Raw genomic sequence first — 18,227 nt, forward strand, 5'->3', positions numbered from 1 at the left:
ACGAGTTTGTAGGTCAAAGCCTGAATAATCTGAGCGGGATATATGCAAGTAAGATTACCAGACGTTCTCAATTCTTTAGAACATTCTTTAAATTACAGTAATTGTCTACAAAAACTTCCAAATTCTGAGGACAGAAAATGGTCTCAAATAAATCCGTAAATTTCTAATAAACAGTGAAAGATTGAGAAAAAAAAAATCAGGCAGCAAAGCCTTCAGTGAATGTCTTCACATTCTAGAAAATACTCAATATCAAATTTTCACTTGCATAATGGCCAGATTCTCTGATAGTGAAAAGGAATGTGGAATGTTTTTTTATTTCTGGAATGTTTTTTTATTTTCTCGTGAGCCACTGCAAGGACTTCGCTAAGATTTGGCGTAGATCATAAATTGAAATCTTTCCGGAGTGAATTCCACCAATATATTGCAATTGAATGTCGACACCTTCTTCACTGGAATCCATTTTTGTAACATTTTAAAAGCAGTTTTCCACGCATATCTGGCGTATGATACTGATTTACATTTTTCTGTTGTTTATATTTATATATTTTTACTGAAAGCATGTTCGTGTTTAAATTTATATATTCAGTGGAACCCCAGTATAACTTTGTCCGTAATCTTTCGATATTTGATTTAATTCCTGTTCTCGATAATAGCGAGGAAGATGAGCAGCAAATACTGGCGAATAAACCCACGATTGTTGGAGAGAAGAAGAGAGAAATCTACAAAGATAGTAAGAATAGAACAAAACATTATCCAAAGTTACACTATCATGCTACATATATTTTCCACTTAATAAAAATGCTAAATTTTTATATATTAAAATTATTGCTGCATTTATTATATTATAAATGTAATTTTATACATACATTATCACATGCGTATATTTATTTTTATTGCTAACTTGGATCAGTCTGCGTAGGGACCGAGGGTGTGCGGTATTGGTCCTCGTTAAACTGTTCTACCGTAAAGTGCTCGACTTCACGTGCAGGTCGTCGGGCTACTGAAGCGGGGGTGCCATCCCCTCCGTTGAGAATCAAAATTGTGATGGCGTGTCTTCGGATCATCCTCAGGGATGTTTCCCAGACCGTCGCCAATAGCCCACTGTGCAGCTCTAGTTCGACGTAAATGAACTACAACAAAAAAGAACTAGATTCCTTCTTTTTTAAAAACAGTGAACCTCCTAAAAATGACAAAGTATTCACCTGATCAATATCAGCGAATTTTTCAGACAAAAATAAGTCCGTAACATCTCGGAACCGGAAAATGTCATAATGTTTATTTACAAACCGTTACCGCATGGTTCTGCATGCTGTTTACAACTTGAGAATGAAATGAAACCTCCCACTTAAGCAGATATTTTTATTTATAATTAGTTTTCTCTATTAAAAAATAAGTTTAAAATATGAATCGTTCATCCATGTTAAAAAAATCAATTTTGATTGGAACTCGAGCCCTGTCTATTTCCAAGAACTTTAATATCTCTAGTCATTGCAGAACTGTATGTTTGGTTAAATTTCAATTGTTTTTGAATTTATTTATTTCATATTTTTCTGTCTTGGTTAGATTTCATGATTTCCGCCTTACCTTGTGATTGACTTTAGTATTGCATTTCATATTTTTAAATCGTTCAGTTGTTATAAATATGTAAAAATAAAATGAAATTTTTTTACTTACACTAGATTAAAAGTTTTCGGGTTTAGTAAAATGACAAATGTCATTTTAGGGCAAAGATAGATAAAATTTTATATTAAACTATTGATAGAATCAAAATAATTTACTCATAACTTAAGAGTTTATTGGATTTAAATATAGTTAAGGTTTAAATATCTTAAATAGTATTGAAATAGTATAGTCTTGAAACAAATACATGTTTGAATTGCATTTTTGTTTTGGAATGTTTGGAAAATTTCTGTTTTGGCACCTGCGCTAACGGAAAAGGATCGCCAAATTTCGAGTGACAACCCGGCAATATTTCATTCTATTTCATAAGATAATATTTATTGAACTTTTTACATAAGTTTCATTATAGAATGCAAAATAAAAGATACAAATTTCTTAGAGCTAGGGCAATTTTTAGGTGCCAACATCCCAAAATGTTGACTATAAACTTAAAAATTTTAGATTTCTTGGCACCTTGGATTTGTGCAACCCTGATAATATCTACAAAAGTTACAATTTATACCTCGTTATAAGTTCTTTATTTCTGTTTTATCATTAATAATTTAATTTTAGCCTAAATTTTGAAACAGTTTTGTTGATATCTTATTCTACCAATGATGGATGTATATTATTGTACACTTTAATAAATCAAAACCAATAAATTAAATTTTTTTCATTCTGTTATTTTAATGATTTAAAAAAAATTATTTTTTTGGCTCTTTATCAATATTTTTAGTTAGGTCGGTAGAGAGCTGGGTTCCTGTCCAAGAGTTCGTGGATTTTATCCCCGCCGGCCGAAGTCTCTTCGTGAAGTAAATGGTGACTGATACACGTTAAATCTGTCGAGTCGCGAAGTCCTCCGTGTTCCCATAAAAAAATCAATACCTCTGGGGGTATTGATCCAGGAGTTTCCTTGTCTTCTGGATTGGTTCAAAATTACAAGGCTGCAGAGTTGAACATTAGTAGTCCTGAACCCTAAATTGAGTCAGGTGTTTAACAACGGTTATAAAATAAATATTTCTAGTTATACAAGCTAATTTTTATATTAAAAATTTATGCTTACAACAGGGCAAAAAAAATTTCTTAGTGTTAGCTAACCTTTGGTGACTAAATATTTATTGCTGGCAAATAAGTTTTTTCTTGTAAAATGCGTTTCAACTCAAACTACCATTCATATTTTTCACAGAGTTGGCATTTACATATGAAGTTTAAGAAAAATATGTAGGCGCTACTTCGTCAACTCTTTGAGAACACAAAATCCTTTAGAATGATTTTCCCATAATTTTAATACGTGGACTCCTCTTACATATTTTGGCTCTGGCAAATGGTATTTTTGTGGCAGTGGCATGAAATGTTTATAGTGTGGGAGATTTTCTGATACAGTGACCACTCTCCGTTCCACAGTAAAATGGTCGTTGATGGAGGCTCTTAGAGGTTACCTCCATTGACTTTAAAATTGTTATCAAAGGTAAATGATTTTCTGAAGCAATTTTAATTTTAGTCGGTGTTATTTTCTTGGGAATGACACTTTTGTTAGTACCATGAAAAGACGTATCGATGAATAAAACTTAGTGTCTATAAAAATGATCCAACAGGTACAATTATGGGCAGGGTTGGCAAGATTTTGCTGCAGGTGGAAAAAACCATGGTAAAAACCGTCCTGGCAAAAACAGGTTTTTGCCAAGCAAANCTATTATTTTCGTTTAATTTTATCATTTCATCTTTTAAGGTTATTTTTAATTTATCTAGTTTTGAAAAGATATCATGCATTTCCTCTTCATAATTGTTATAATCTGTATCTTGACATGTGCTTAGTATGTCAATATTCAATTTATCGATTTCGATGTTTAATGTGTTTACATTATTTTCATAGACAAGAAATTCGCGAATTTTGAAATTGATTTATAGAATGCGCGAATTTCTCGCGGTAATAATTTTTTAATGCGTGAAAAGAAAAAAATATGCGAGATTCTCGCGCTGTACTGAAAACACTGTCTTAGAGGTTACCTCCATTGACTTTAAAATTGTTATCAAAGGTAAATGATTTTCTCAAGCAATTTTAATTTTAGTCGTTGTCTTTTTCTTGGGAATGACACTTTTGTTAGTGCCATGAAAAGACGTAACGATGAATAAAATTTAGTGTCTATAAAAATGATCCCAACAGATAAAATTATGTGTAAAAACAAATTTGCCAATTATGAATGATAATTATGTTTTTTGTTTAAGATGGCATTTAATTTTATATCATGAAAATAAGTTAGCTTTAAAAGATGAGGAGAGGTTTGTTTGTTTGAGATGCTTGTTTTTTCTATAATAACTGTTTTTTTAAATTTAACTTTCCACTCTAAAAGGATAGCATCATCTTTAGTGCACTCTGACTGCAACATGGGGTCATCAAAAAGAGCTCTCTAAATAAGATCAAATATTTTGAATACATTCTAATCGACTTATTTGTTTTGTTAATATTTTTTGGTTTTAAATTTTTTTGTGTTTCCTTATTTGATTTTTTCTGCATGGGGTGCAAATGTTTGCCCGCTCACTGGGAGAGGTTTTAATGGTCCCTTCTTAAGGTTTTCTTTAACACAAAGTCAATGGGAAAAATTCTGTGTCTCCCAAAAGTGGTCATAAATAGAGGTGGTCTTTCCTGTAGGTTTTACTGTATTTTCTCATTTTAATGACTTTGAATGATATTGAAACCCTATGGCAACCTTATTTTAAATAAATATTGCTATAATTTTTTTGCAATAAATATGTTTCAATATTTCTACATCCTTTTGTAGTTTTGGTCCATCATATTTTTTCATAGAAATAGTGGAAAACAAAAATTTTAGTCCAATTAATTACAATAATTAACTTAAATTTTAATGCTTACAATATGCTAACACCAATTTTTATAAACATCTTATTTTAATTTAAGAATAGGCTTGTTTTATGCATCTTTGACTGTAGTAATATGCAACATTAGATAGAGGGTGATAGTTTTGTTGTATAAAATTTGTTTGTGTTTATAAGCTCTGGTTTTCAGTGTGAAAAAAAACAAATATTAATCTGTGAAAATTCATTAATAATTTTTCAGATCAGTTTCAAAGCCGCATCAAGTATAGAAGATACTTTTGGTCGTCATCATAATTACTTGAGGATCTCTTTAACTGAACTTTGCAATTTAAGATGTAAGTAAGCAAATAATTTTTACTTTACTGTTTGTAAAGGAAAATGAATGTCATGTGACAGTTTTTACCATGCTAAGGGTAATTCTATGAAGGAAATTAAATTTCTTGTTTGATATGGCTGATTATTTTTTATTTGAATCTTGTAGAAAGTTGTTTATTTTGATCATGCAATCAACACAAATTAGTTGAACATTAAAATTTTGTCTTATAGTGACAATTAAAAAAACATTCTCTTAGTGTCAATTCTTTTTATACTTTTCAAAATATTTAATAATTAATGATAAAATCTTAAAAATTATTCTCAAGTGTAACAAAATATTTTTTTTTTTAAATTTAAAATCCTTAAGAAACATAACCAGAACATAATTGCATTTCTAATTTATTAAAAAAAGTATATGAAAACATTGCTTTGTATAACTTTTATTTTACCTTATTTGCTTTTCCATAAAAATCAAAGGTTATATAATTTTTAAAAGTAATATAAATTTGATATGATTTTTTAATTTTTTTTTTACATAGTGTTAAATGGCATGTTCTTATCAATATCACTTCTTTATTAATAATGGACTCTGAATTTACTTCATCAATACATATTCTTGCTGAATACTTCCTAGTTAATAATGTATAATACATACTTCTTTTGCTAATACCTTAATACTTATGATTCATACTCAATAAAATGTCATTTTTATATTTATGCAATCAAAAGAGATGTTCTGGCAGAAGGTTTATTTAGGTATATGTTTTGTTGATTTACATGTGCAACGGGGCATGTAAAAATTGTGAGATTTTTCGAACCCTGTTATATTAATTTTAACTCTCTTGTTATACATAGAAACAATTTTCAAACTAAAGAAACAGTTTGTATTTTAATTTAAATGAGTTTTGTTATGGCAGGCAATATCCTCTACATCTCCTCTGGCAATTTCTCATGAGGCTTTTTCTGCCAGGTACACTGAACAATTTCTTTCTTGTCAGTTTTGTATGCCTGTGAAAAGGTGGAATTTACTACCTCTCCAAACTGAGTCCAGTGTCGCAACAGCCCATAGAGAACCTGCACTCACCCCAGTTTTCTTGACCTTGGGCTCTGGGGTGCAGAAGCAAATATTCCGGTTTGGAGGTCAGCCAAACGTTGAACCCCCAACGTTTAGACCCCAAGCATACTTGGTACTCATTTTATCGACCCACTGAAGGGATGAAAGGCTTGCCTGACCAGTCTGAGCATTGAACCCAGGACCTGTGACACAAGAGTGCAAAGCCCCACCACTCAGCCACTGGGCACTACCTCTCTAACCTTCTTTTGAAATTAACTTAAAATTAATCTTTGTAATTTAAATTTTTAACTACTTTAAAAAAATTTAATTTTAAATGGGAACTCTTGTCATTTAATAGATTGAATAAAAATTTCTAGACTTCGTTTTTAACTTTAATTTAGCTACTAAAATGTTTCATTTTAGGTCAGTACTGTATGCCTGAGGAAGGGGTGACTTTAACACCTGACCAACATTTATTGACTACCAAAGAAATTCTCTCATTATCAAAACTTTTTGTTAAGTTAGGAGTAACAAAGATACGGTTTACAGGTGGAGAACCTTTGCTTCGCAAAGATCTCTTGGAAATCATCGGTGAGGAGTTATTCTCTAAATTTTCTGAAATATGCATATCAATGTATATATATGTGTTGATTTTAGTTTTTTTGAAAACTTATTTATAGAATCAGTTTCTCAGTTCAAAGGCCTTGAAACAATTGGGTTAACAACTAATGGACTATTTCTTCATAAGAAAATTAAGGAATTGAAGAAAGCTGGTACTTCATTTGATTTGTTAAAATATAGCTAAAGAGAAATTAAAACTCATTTAAAATATATCATAATTATTGTTGAAATCTGTAATATTTGGTTTTTATTTTTAAATTTCCATCTTGTCAAATGACCTATAAGAAAAACATAACAAATTTTATTGCACTATCTCAAAGCTAACACGAAACAAATGAAAGTGTAGTTAAACTATATAAATAACAATTGAAGAATTCCCACTTAGATGCATTGCAAATGAAAATTGAAAACTTTTAAATAGATTTTAACAGTTAGTGCACTATATGCATATGGTAAGAAATATATTTAATTATAAAATAAGTATGAAGTTAGCTATTATTTGAAGGATTTATTTTTTATCTGCCAGAGAAAATTCAATTGAATTGAAATCAAAAATATTTTAGTCTTTTTTAAAATGCCGTAGATTCAAAGTGCAGTAGAAAGTGTGGCATAATGTTTTTTTTTTTTTTAGATTCCTAATAAATATTTTACTTTCATTTATGGTTAGTCAGTCAAATATTTTGTCTGTCACTCATTGTTCTTCTGCTCAAGTGATTTTAAGTTTTTGATTTTTAAGTTAACTCTGAATTCACTGTTATTAACCAGTAACAATTTTAACAACAAAAGTTTTGATCAAAACTGTATCTAGTTGTTTATTTATTGAAATATTCAACATTAAAGAATGATTTTTGAATATATTACTGGAAAAGTAGATAATACCTAGGTATTGTATACAATGTCTGGTTTTCATGTTCTTCTTTCCTTTAACTTCTTCCCATAGTAATATCAACTAAATTCTTTGTAAAATAATGCAGCTCTTTGATTTTAGCAATTGAACTAGTCAAGCAAAAAAATTTTGGTTTTGCTATTTTACCTCCTGAAAAATAATTTGCATTCAATTGATTTTCTTTTTCATTTTGAAATTCACTATTGTATTATTTTTTAACCTACTTATTATTAAATTCATTATTATTTTATGAACATATTTAAACCATGTATTTAACATATACAAATTATGGATTTTTTTAATTCTTATTTTAAACAAAAACATCATTTTTTACCTACTCAACTTTTGCAATGCCTAAAGACATCCTTTCCCTGTTGTTTTTCATATCAAAAAACCCATTTCCCACCTTTTTGGGTATTCAATGAGAAAGTTGTTTATTAAAGAGAAATTTGTAAACAAACTTGGGGGTTCGCAAAAGGAAGTTCCTCTTTTTTTTCTCCTGATTTTATTGGTACATCAATAAAAAATTATAATGTGTATGACATTAACTTTGCTTTAAAAGTAAACAAGCTAGCACATTAAGTTACTTACTTGAGGAAATAGTTTTCTGTCTGTTATATTTAATATAAAACCAAATAATTTTTAAAATATTTTAATTGTTCCTTAGGACTGAATGCATTGAATATCAGCCTAGATACATTAATACCCGCAAAGTTTGAGTTCTTGACAAGACGCAAAGGCTACAATAATGTCATCAAAAGCATTCATTCTGCTTTAGATGCAGGATTCCACCCTTTGAAGGTATGGTGTTGTGATAACTGATATTTTATATCGTGTATTACACTTAATCAAATGTTACTCCATATTGTGTATCAGGTTTAATTAAATTCATATTGTGTATCTTTATGAGTGAATCTTAATACGTAATTTCAAGAGACGTGGTGGCTCAGAGGATAGAGCACTTGCCTAATGAAGTAACCTGGGTTCAAATCCAGGCACTGGCTGGTCGATACGAATTCCGCTCCAGGCTTGCTCTGATACAGGGGTGATTGTGCTCCGGGGAAAAAATCCTCGATCACATTTATATATAAAAATTCTTGTGTATTTTATTTCAAAATATTAGAACTAGAATTTATGCTTGGCATCTCTTTCATTTTAAAAAATTTTTCTGGTAGAATAATAAATGTGATTAGAGATAAAAGTAAACTTACACATAATTATTTATTTAAATTATGCTGTATATAATTAACTTAGAATATCATGTTTTGAAAATTTCAATGATTTAAATTTATAAAGATATTAATTTTTTGAATGATTTTACTCAAGAAATTTTCAGGATTTTTGAGTTGGACCCACAATTACCCCTGCTGATAGCAGGGCATGTAATCTTAGCTTTAACTGATTCTACATTTTTAATAAAGATATATTAAAATTTGATTTTAATGAGTAAATTTATTGTATTTATTTTTTGACTATATGTTATTATTTCCTGATATCTATGCATTTTTGCCCTTTATTTGTTGAATGCATATCTCAAATGATTTATACTATTTTCATTACTTTTTTATCCTAAGAATTCACTTTCATTAAAAATTTATGACTGTTAGGTGTTTAAAAAATTATTACCTAAATTGCATACTTGAAAATAAAAAACTTCTTTTAATATCATAGTTGAAAGATTACATTTTGGAGTTACATTGCTAATCCCCATCCCCTTGTCTACTATTCTTTTGCTTTTCACAAATTGATTTCTCTTCCATTTTTGGATTGTCTTTTTTCTAACCTGTTTAGTTTTTATCATTTACTTGGTGTCATTCAAGGACTCGTAACATTTGGACCTTTATTCCACTTCAGCTATGAAGCAAAGAAGTTTTATTTATATATAGGTACATTTTTTGCTTTGCATGATTTCATCATTGACATGCCCAGGTTGAGCCTTGACTTTTTCTTCCATTTTGACCTGTTCTTAGCAACGGTTTGCATAATTTACCCACAAATAGTAAAATACATTTGCTTGATTAGTTATAAGAACAAAACTTTTTATTATTTGAACAGAATATGAAAATAATGATTTTAATTAGTACATTTGTCTTCTAGGTAAATTGTGTTGTAATGAAGGGAATTAACGATGATGAGTTAACCTCTTTTGTAAAGTTTACTGAAAAACAGGTAACTTTGATTTTAAAATAAAAATCATATAAAACAATTATTTATTAAAAAAAATTCGACATTTTGATTTGGAACAAATTTCAATCTACAACTAACGTGATTCAATCAATTTCAAGCATTTTACTGTAATTTTTTGAAAAAATAATCAAAAGTAGTAATGCACTTTTTTGATAAAATTTAAGACTATACCTATCTTCTGAACTCAAACTATTTGTTTCATTTCTGTTACATATTGGTAAAAGATAAAATGTTGATAGTGCGAACAATTCTTTTTTTTATGTTTTTATTCAAGTTCCTGACTACTATTTCTTTTTCTTGGATTTGAAAATGCATGTTTACTTGTGAAATCTCTTACTAATACATATTATAATTGTAAGTAAGTATTGAAAGTTAGACATAGCTGCCAACTCTACTGGATTTTTCCTGTTTCTCCCAGTCTACTGGTTTAATAAAAATTCTCCTGGTTTTTGTACATTTTAGAAAATTCATTGAAATTGAGTAAGTTTTCTGAAAAATCTCTATGGAAATAGAATTTTGCACAGATTATTGCTTGCTTGAATATTAAAATAAGTATTATAATATAATAAAGCTAGCCTTATATATAAAAATTAGTTTCCTTTCCCTGAATTTTTGTCCTAAAATGTTCAGTTTATTTTTATTCAGAACTACCTTTTTAAATGAATGAAAAAATATTTCAACCATCTTTGAATTAAATGCCTATTACTATTCAAAATTATGAGTAAACATTATACATAACATTTCAAAAAGAACTTACTAAAAAGAAGAAATGAAATGTTTTTACTTGTATTTTATGTTTTCCAGATAAGTTGCTCACCATTGTTATAAATTATTGTGTTTTAATTGATTCATTTACAGGATGTTGATATTCGCTTCATTGAATATTGTCCTTTTGGTGGCAACAAGTGGAGTGACAACAAAATGGTTCCCTATGAACAAATGCTTGATTTGATTAAGGCAGAGTATCCAGACCTAAAACGAATAACTGACCAACCAAATGACACTTCAAAGGTATAAATATTTTTAATTCATTCTTTTAAATTTTTCATTGAATATTCTCAAAACATCTTAATACTGTAGGACCTCAATTATCTAAAGTAATTAATAAGAGGCTTACTTCAGGTAATTGAACTGATTTTTTTAATGAATTTTCAATTATTAACTCTGCAAATCTAGGTTTTTAACTTACATTTAAACTTAATTTTAATTAAGTTTACGCTTTTTATGGTTATTCTCTTTAGAGTACCATTTTAATGACCTATGCGTTAAGTCTCGCGTAGCAGCTATGCGTCTCGTTTATTACTCCATAGACGTGACCTCCACACTGTCCGATTCATTCTAGTCTAGCGACTGAAATTCAGTCATTTTATTTCACAAAAATTTTCGAAGAAATTATTTAAGAGCATTATTTATTTTGATCTTGCCACATGTATAGGGAACACCCTTTGAATGACTGACTTGATTCGCTAGATTTTTATTCTAGGTGGTCAAATAGTTTTTGGCTACGAGTTATATTTACGGTATTTTTGTGCACTAATGATACAACATCCTTATGCTATATCATCATTTTTTCCCGGGTTTCAGGGGTCATTATATGAAGTGTAGACCGTATAACCACAATTTTAATATAGTAAATGTATTTTTGTCAAGTAATGATGTTTTATTTTAAAATTTTCTTGCACCATTTAACTGGATCAATAGAACTCGTTAGCTTTTTTTTCTTCAACAAATTGTTTGTACAAAGCAGCTTCTATAACTGGAGGAATATACAGTTATAAAATATTAATAGTATATATTAAAGCTATTAATAAGCATATTAAAAATAATTTAGCTTACAGGCATCATAGACAAGCATCATTTGCTGCGGTCAGTGAGCGTGTGGGTTATCACTTTGATCAGCCTGCGTAGGAACCTGGTGTGTCTTCAGTCTTTGTTAAACTGTCCTATGGTTCAACATGACATGCATGTAGTCAAGCTACCAAAGCAGGGAAGTCATCCTTTCTGCAGAGGATCAAGATTGTGATGGCATATCTTTAGATTATCCTCAGGGATGTTTCCCAGACCATCACCAATAGCCCATTTTGCAGCTCCAGTGCTGCATAAATAAAGAATTACTACTCAAACTCAAACATTGTTGCCAAATAGTAGGTAAAAATGCTTTGTCAATGGATTAAATCATACAGTAGTTATTGATAAAAGTTTAATTTTTAACAATGGGTGTAAAATATAAATATTTTCTCTTGATGTTACTTGCAAACTCTTCCTTGCGGAAAAAGGGTGATTGTTCATAATGATCCCATTGAAACTTTGCAAACGGCAATAAAAACAATGATCTTTTCTTGGTTGTTTTCCCCCAATACTATATCACTCAATTTGATCCCTTGTGTTAATTTCCATGCTTGTATTTTTAGGCTTACAAAGTTCCTGGTTACAAAGGCCAGATAGGATTTATCACTTCTATGACAGAGAATTTCTGTAGTTCCTGTAATCGCCTTCGAATTACAGCAGATGGTAATTTAAAGGTAAGCCACTGCATAAAAGTTTCCAGTCATATAACTTTTCACAAAATAGTTCAGAATTAAAGCTCTACTTTCTTTTTAAATAATATAGGAAGTAGTTTTCTTTTCTTTTAGCAAGAAATAAATGATAATTTGAAGAAAACTTTCAATATAAATGAAGCAATTTATTTGAATTTTGCAGTTTACTAAGTTACTAGTGCCCATAAAAGTGTTAATTACTAGTGAAATCATAAAATAATGCCAACTTATTCCTTCTTTAGATAGGACTATAACCTAATTTTACTTAACTAACAGTGCATTTACGTGTGAAAAAAAAACAAACTTTAAATCGAAGATTGGTAAGCAATTAAAAACCGTATAACAAATAATCTCCTCTAAGTTTAAACATACAATCTTCCAATATACAAAGTAGGATTTCCAGAAGTGGTCCAGTAATTTCCACTTCCTATAATGTACTTTTCATACCTATAATGTACTTTATGTACTTATTATGACTGTAAAAGTTACAGAAACAGTTTTTAAAATTCTCGTTTGAAGTGTTCATTAATTAGGACATTCTCAATGTCTTTGATAACGTTAAGATTAAAGAAATAATCCCAAGAAACTAAATTAGAAAGACACACATATAAAATTAATTTGCTTCACAGTATAATGAGAATAGTTATAGGAGTCAAGTATGTTACTAACATTCAAAAATAAGCACTCATTTTCAAGACTTCTCAGACATGAATGAGGATAACAAACAAGATTTAAAACGTTTTCTGCTTCAAATTTCTTTTGTTATCTTTATTCACATATGGTAAATGTTGAAGATGGATGCCGATTTCTGATCGCTAGAAATATGCTGATTCTTATAACCATCTTCATATAATTTGAAGCAAATTAAATTTTTATTTTATCAAGGGTTTAAAAATGTTTAGGACATTAAGAGTGTACAAATTTATAACTATTCTTAAAAAGGTCTTTAAAAATTGCTTCTGAAGCTTTTATATCCAAATAGTGGCGGTGGAGTTTTCTTAGAATAATATTAATAAGTCATGAATATTTTGTCTGCAATTTTAAGTTAGCACAATTAAATCAATGTGGATAATTATCGGAGATTTCGTTGATAGCAGTTATATGAAAATTATTAGATTGTTTATCTTATGAAGTTTTAGGTTTTCTTTATATTTAAAAATAGATTTTTGTTTTATATTTTGTTATTTTTATATTTATTATCAAATTTTTTATTCCTAACATATGAGCAGAAAGCCACATTAAAATGATGTAAATTATTTTTATTTCGATACAATTTAAATGCAATTTGGACTGGGAGTGCTGCAATGTGAGGTGTACTGTAAGTTGCCTATAAATTTATGTAAGTTTATCAATATGTAAGTAATGTATGAAAGTGTCTGTAATGAATGCATCCTTAATATGACCCTTTAAACTCTTTTGATTCTAAACTTTAGGTGTGCCTCTTTGGGAATAAGGAAGTCTCTCTCCGAGATGCGTTGAGAGAGGGAGCTTCTGAGGAAAGCCTTCTTCAATTGATTTCAACTGCAGTGCTGTCTAAAAAGAAACAGCATGCAGGTAGGTCATTTTTAAACACAAAGATTCAGTATTTATAAGAGTAATTCTACCAAATTTGCTATAATGTGTAAAATAAACCAAAAATCTTAAAGGGAAGGTAAAAAGTAAGTTTTGGTTTCAGCGTATCTCCAGGGACACATAATTTTGCATAGTGAGAAGAAAAAAGAGAGAGAATTACTAGCATTTTATGTTGGCGAACTTTCAATATAGAATATAATTAATTTTTTTTTTATGAACAGTTGAAGGTGAAGATAAGAATAATTCTGGGTAACAAATTTTATTGTTGCCCACCCTTGATGCAGTCAGGGTGATTGCATTCCGAGTTTTTGTTTCATTTGTCTGGGACTAAAAACAGGGCATGTTTAGTTTTCGTGAATATTGCAGAATTCCGTCTGTCTCTAGATTATTGGTTCGCGGATTCCGCCAGTCAAATTTTTATAATTCAAAGAATTTTTGAAACTTTTGTTGTTGTTGACGTACGCCTGTTTAGGCAGAGGGGGTGCGATTGTTCTTGTTTCGCAGTGGCGCCATATATGGCAAAGAATTCGACTTCTGCCACACCATACGTCGCACCCGTTTATTGGGCGGACTCATTCATACACCCATTCATTCATCCACAGATCATAATTTTGACCTGAATCAGAGAAAAATCGATCTCCAATCCAGTACCCCCAGAGGTATTGATTTGTTATGGGAGCATGGAGGACTTTTGCTACTCGACAGATTTAACGTGCATCAGTCGAAAATGTTGCGATTCGTCTTTACATGATTTTGAAATCGTGCAGTGCGATTCCTATTCACGTGATTTAAAAAGAGGATGAAGAGATTTGTGTCTTAAATAGGGACTTGCTTTCAGTAAAAAGAGATTTAGAAATTAGGACCTCCTGGATTTTAAGAACTTTCCAAAGTTTTGCAAAATGTCTTAAAAAGTTTCGAAGAAATAAGATGTTTTAAATGAATGCCTTTTTCTTCAGAAGAAAGGACTAAGAGAGATATGCATGACAAAAAAAAACAAAAAAAAAGACAAATAGAAATTTTGAAAAGAAAATTCCTTTTTACTTAATATATACTTAGCTTTCTCTATCTGTTATCAAAAAGTGAAGGAAGGTGGGGGATTTGCCCTAACCCTGCTTTTCTAGGAGTTTAAAGAACATTTATTTACAAGATGTTTTAATTTTTTTAATAACTATAAAAAAATTATTTTAATTTTTAAAGTTTGAAAGCCTTGTCAATCATTGCAGATGAAATATTTTTTCATATGGATGAAATGTTTTACTACATAAATGGAATTGAAAAGAAGACTGTACAAAAATCCTTTTATAAATCAGAATTATAATAATAAGAAAATAAGATTTATTTGAAATTTTTTTTTATGAATGTTTAAAGGAAACACACATTTTCTCACTTCTAAGGGCTGTTAATATTGTTTATATAACATTTGAGCAAAAGCTCTAGAGTTTGATTTAAGGATCCCATAAAATCTAGCGATGGTTCTGACTTTGTACATGCTTTTAAGTTACATTAAAAATATATCTTACATGAATTAAATATCTAATGAATTAATCTAATTAAAATTGATTCTAGTCATTAGTTTCTATTTGATAGTGCTATTTTGTCTCATTGAAAAAACATACGAGCATTTATTTTCTTAATTTTTCAAATTAAATATGGATACTTTATTTAAATATTAACTGCTAATCATATATGTAATTTTTTTTTCTTTCATTCATAGGTATGTTTAATCTTCAAAAAATGAAAAATCGTCCAATGATTTTAATTGGTGGTTAAATTGGTTTTAGTTGTAAAAGTATGTAAAGATTTTTTTTATCTTCTTTGTTTACTTTTAAATGAATTATGTTGTTTCCACTTCTAAGCAAACTCAAATTAAACCATCAAATAATTTCTATTTATAATTTTTTTTCTCTTTTCAATTTACTAATTTTGAATCTGTTAAATAATTTTATTTTCATTTTAAAGTTGTAAAAGTTGCTTTAAATTGTTGGTTTAGTTAACATTATTAATTTTATTTTAAATTTATTAAAAATTATTTTTTTATTAAAAAAAATTGGTCTTTGTACGGGAAGTCTTGGTTTATTTGTATTTTTACCAATTTACATAAATAATGAAAGGCCAGAAATTAATTCTAACTATTTATTGAAAGAACAAAACACATATAAAATAAAACTAGAATAAAAGGGAAATACAAGAATTTGGAAGAGGGGATTTTGGGCTCGAATTAAACGTCCGTACTTAACGGCGGTTCCTAGCAGACTGTCTTAGTTCACAGCCAGAGGCGCTGTAGTGCGAGAAAGAGGAGAGTTTGTCACATCTTCTTATTCTAAATTGTTGTTAAATTTATTAGTTATAACTTGCAACCTTATTTTCAATGGGTTAAAATACTTTCTACATTACTTTTTTTTTAATTAAAAATTTAATACTCCTTTTCTTTTTTCATGTAATGTAATTTTCTGAACATTAACTACATTCAATTCTTGAAGCAAAAATAAATGTATATATATGATTAACAGTATTAACAAGAGAAAAATTTGTTTTCAATTAAATTTGATAATTCATTTTGTTGAATTATATAAGCTATACTTGGTCTTTTAATTTGTTTTTTTCTAAGCAGAACTTTTGTCATGTTGAAAATTTTTGTTTCGCTATTTGTGTTACAGTAAATATAGTTGGAAAAGGTTATTAAAAATAGGTTCATCGATCCTACCAATTTGACCTCATTTTGTGACAGCCTGAAATTCAGAAGTGCCGGGTAACATTAGCCAATAGTACTGGATAATGTTTTCAAAAAATAATTTTACAGCTAATAAACTAAACAATTTTAGAAAATAAGTTCTTTTTCATTTTTGTCTTCCTCATTTTTATCATTTATTTTATTTTACAGCAAGATGGTTAAAGTGTGCCAAATTAAGAACAAATCTTTATAGTTTTATTAATATACTAAAGAGTAACAAAACAGTGCCAAATTCATCAAACATGTACAGATTCTATAGCATTGATTCAAGGGATGATCCGATTCAAAAGCAACTAACTCATACAGACAAAAAGGGAGAACTAAATATGGTAGATGTGAGCTCAAAGCCAAAGACTGTGCGTATTGCTGAAGCAGAAGCGATTGTCCACCTCGGTAAAATCGCCTTTGAGCTTTTACAGCAAAATAAAATTAAAAAAGGTGATGTTCTGCCAGTTGCAAATGTAGCTGGCATAATGGCTGCAAAGAAAACCAGCGACATCATTCCTTTGTGTCATACCATCGAAACTGATTTCATTGAAATTAACTTTGAATTGAATTCTCTCAATTATGAGGTGGTCATTAAATCTAAAGTCAAAGCTGTTGATAAAACTGGTGTTGAAATGGAAGCCTTGACCTCAGCTACAGTAGCTGCTTTGACTATTTATGACATGTGTAAAGCTGTAACAAAGGACATTGTGATAAAATCAGTCAAATTATTGTATAAATCTGGGGGGAAAGAAACATTTATAAGGAAATGATATCTGAATATTTATTTTGAGAAAATTTTATCTTTATTGTATATAAAATAATATATTTTATTAAAAATTTTTATTATTAATGTTCTACGATTGTGTATATGTTTCTATTTAAATTTTATAAAAGGAAAGCTTTTGCTCCTTCGTGGAGTTGTCACCCCTTTGTGATTCCTCGTGACAGTTGGCTAGGATACTACACTATGGGTGTCATTCTTCATTTTGCAGATTTCCACTCCCTATGGAAGCAGGGAAAACTTGGAATTCTTTTGAAATTAGAAAATATCACTAAAAACTGGGATTCTTAGAGAATTCAAACATACTAAGGTAAAACCTGGGATTCTTAAGAAATTTGCACATATCATTGGAAAACCTGGGATTCTTTGGGAATTTGAACAACCAATGGGACATCTGAGATTCTCCGGGAATTTGAACATATCCCTGGAAAACGCAAGATTTCAAAATACCGCTTCATTATACCCATTTTTGGAATTTGAACAACTAATGGGACATCTGGCATTCTTAGGTAATTTGAACATTCCAATGGGACATCTTAGAATTTGAACATACCACTGGAAAAAAATGTGATAATGGGATTCTCAAGGAATTAGAACATATTTATATAAGTCTTTCAAAATATGGAATTTCAATAATTTAGGACAAAAATTCAGGGCTCGAAAAACTGCCCGTCCTCGGCGGTCAAAAATTCCCCTCGGGCAACGAATTTCTCGAATCCGACGTCCATTTTCCCGTTAGTGTTCGTGATACATTTTCAATTTTTATTATCTTACAAGAGTCCAACACCTCACTTCTAAAATGACCCTCTAATCTAGAAATACAGCAGCATACTGCGCATGGTGGAATTGATGTTTTCTCTGTCTGGGAGTACTGCAGCGGTTGAAAGGGGCTTTTCAGCAATGAACTTACAAAAAAACACATTACGTACTGGTCTTAAACAAGAAGCGTTAAACGCAATTATGAACATCTACCTAAATAGAAAACCCCTTTCAGATTTTTGTGCCGAAACCTCTGTAAATCATTGGCTTGATTGTGGAACTGGCCCCTGCTCATACCGTTA

The 18,227-nt window shown here is 29.7% G+C and overlaps 1 protein-coding gene across 4 annotated transcripts; it reads left to right on the plus strand.

Moving 5' to 3' along the window:
• Positions 1-1,251: 1,251 nt before the first annotated feature.
• On the plus strand, positions 1,252-17,242 carry LOC107454527 (Molybdenum cofactor synthesis 1). Of its 4 annotated transcripts, XM_071186493.1 has the most exons (11): positions 1,252-1,498; positions 4,736-4,829; positions 6,287-6,454; positions 6,544-6,636; positions 8,038-8,171; positions 9,468-9,539; positions 10,416-10,568; positions 11,969-12,079; positions 13,528-13,648; positions 15,381-15,455; positions 16,548-17,242. In XM_071186493.1, the coding sequence occupies exons 1-10, from the start codon at positions 1,403-1,405 to the stop codon at positions 15,434-15,436; spliced, it is 1,098 nt and encodes a 365-aa protein (XP_071042594.1). In that variant the 5' UTR covers positions 1,252-1,402; the 3' UTR covers positions 15,437-15,455; positions 16,548-17,242. The 4 variants fall into 4 exon arrangements, with proteins under 4 accessions (XP_071042594.1, XP_015927233.2, XP_071042592.1 ...); XM_016071747.3 differs by lacking the exon at positions 15,381-15,455; XM_071186491.1 differs by lacking the exons at positions 6,544-6,636; positions 15,381-15,455.
• The last annotated feature ends 985 nt before the right edge of the window (positions 17,243-18,227 follow it).

This window comes from Parasteatoda tepidariorum, chromosome 10 (genome assembly GCF_043381705.1).
Source record: "Parasteatoda tepidariorum isolate YZ-2023 chromosome 10, CAS_Ptep_4.0, whole genome shotgun sequence".
Classification (NCBI taxonomy): Eukaryota; Metazoa; Arthropoda; class Arachnida; order Araneae; family Theridiidae; genus Parasteatoda; species Parasteatoda tepidariorum.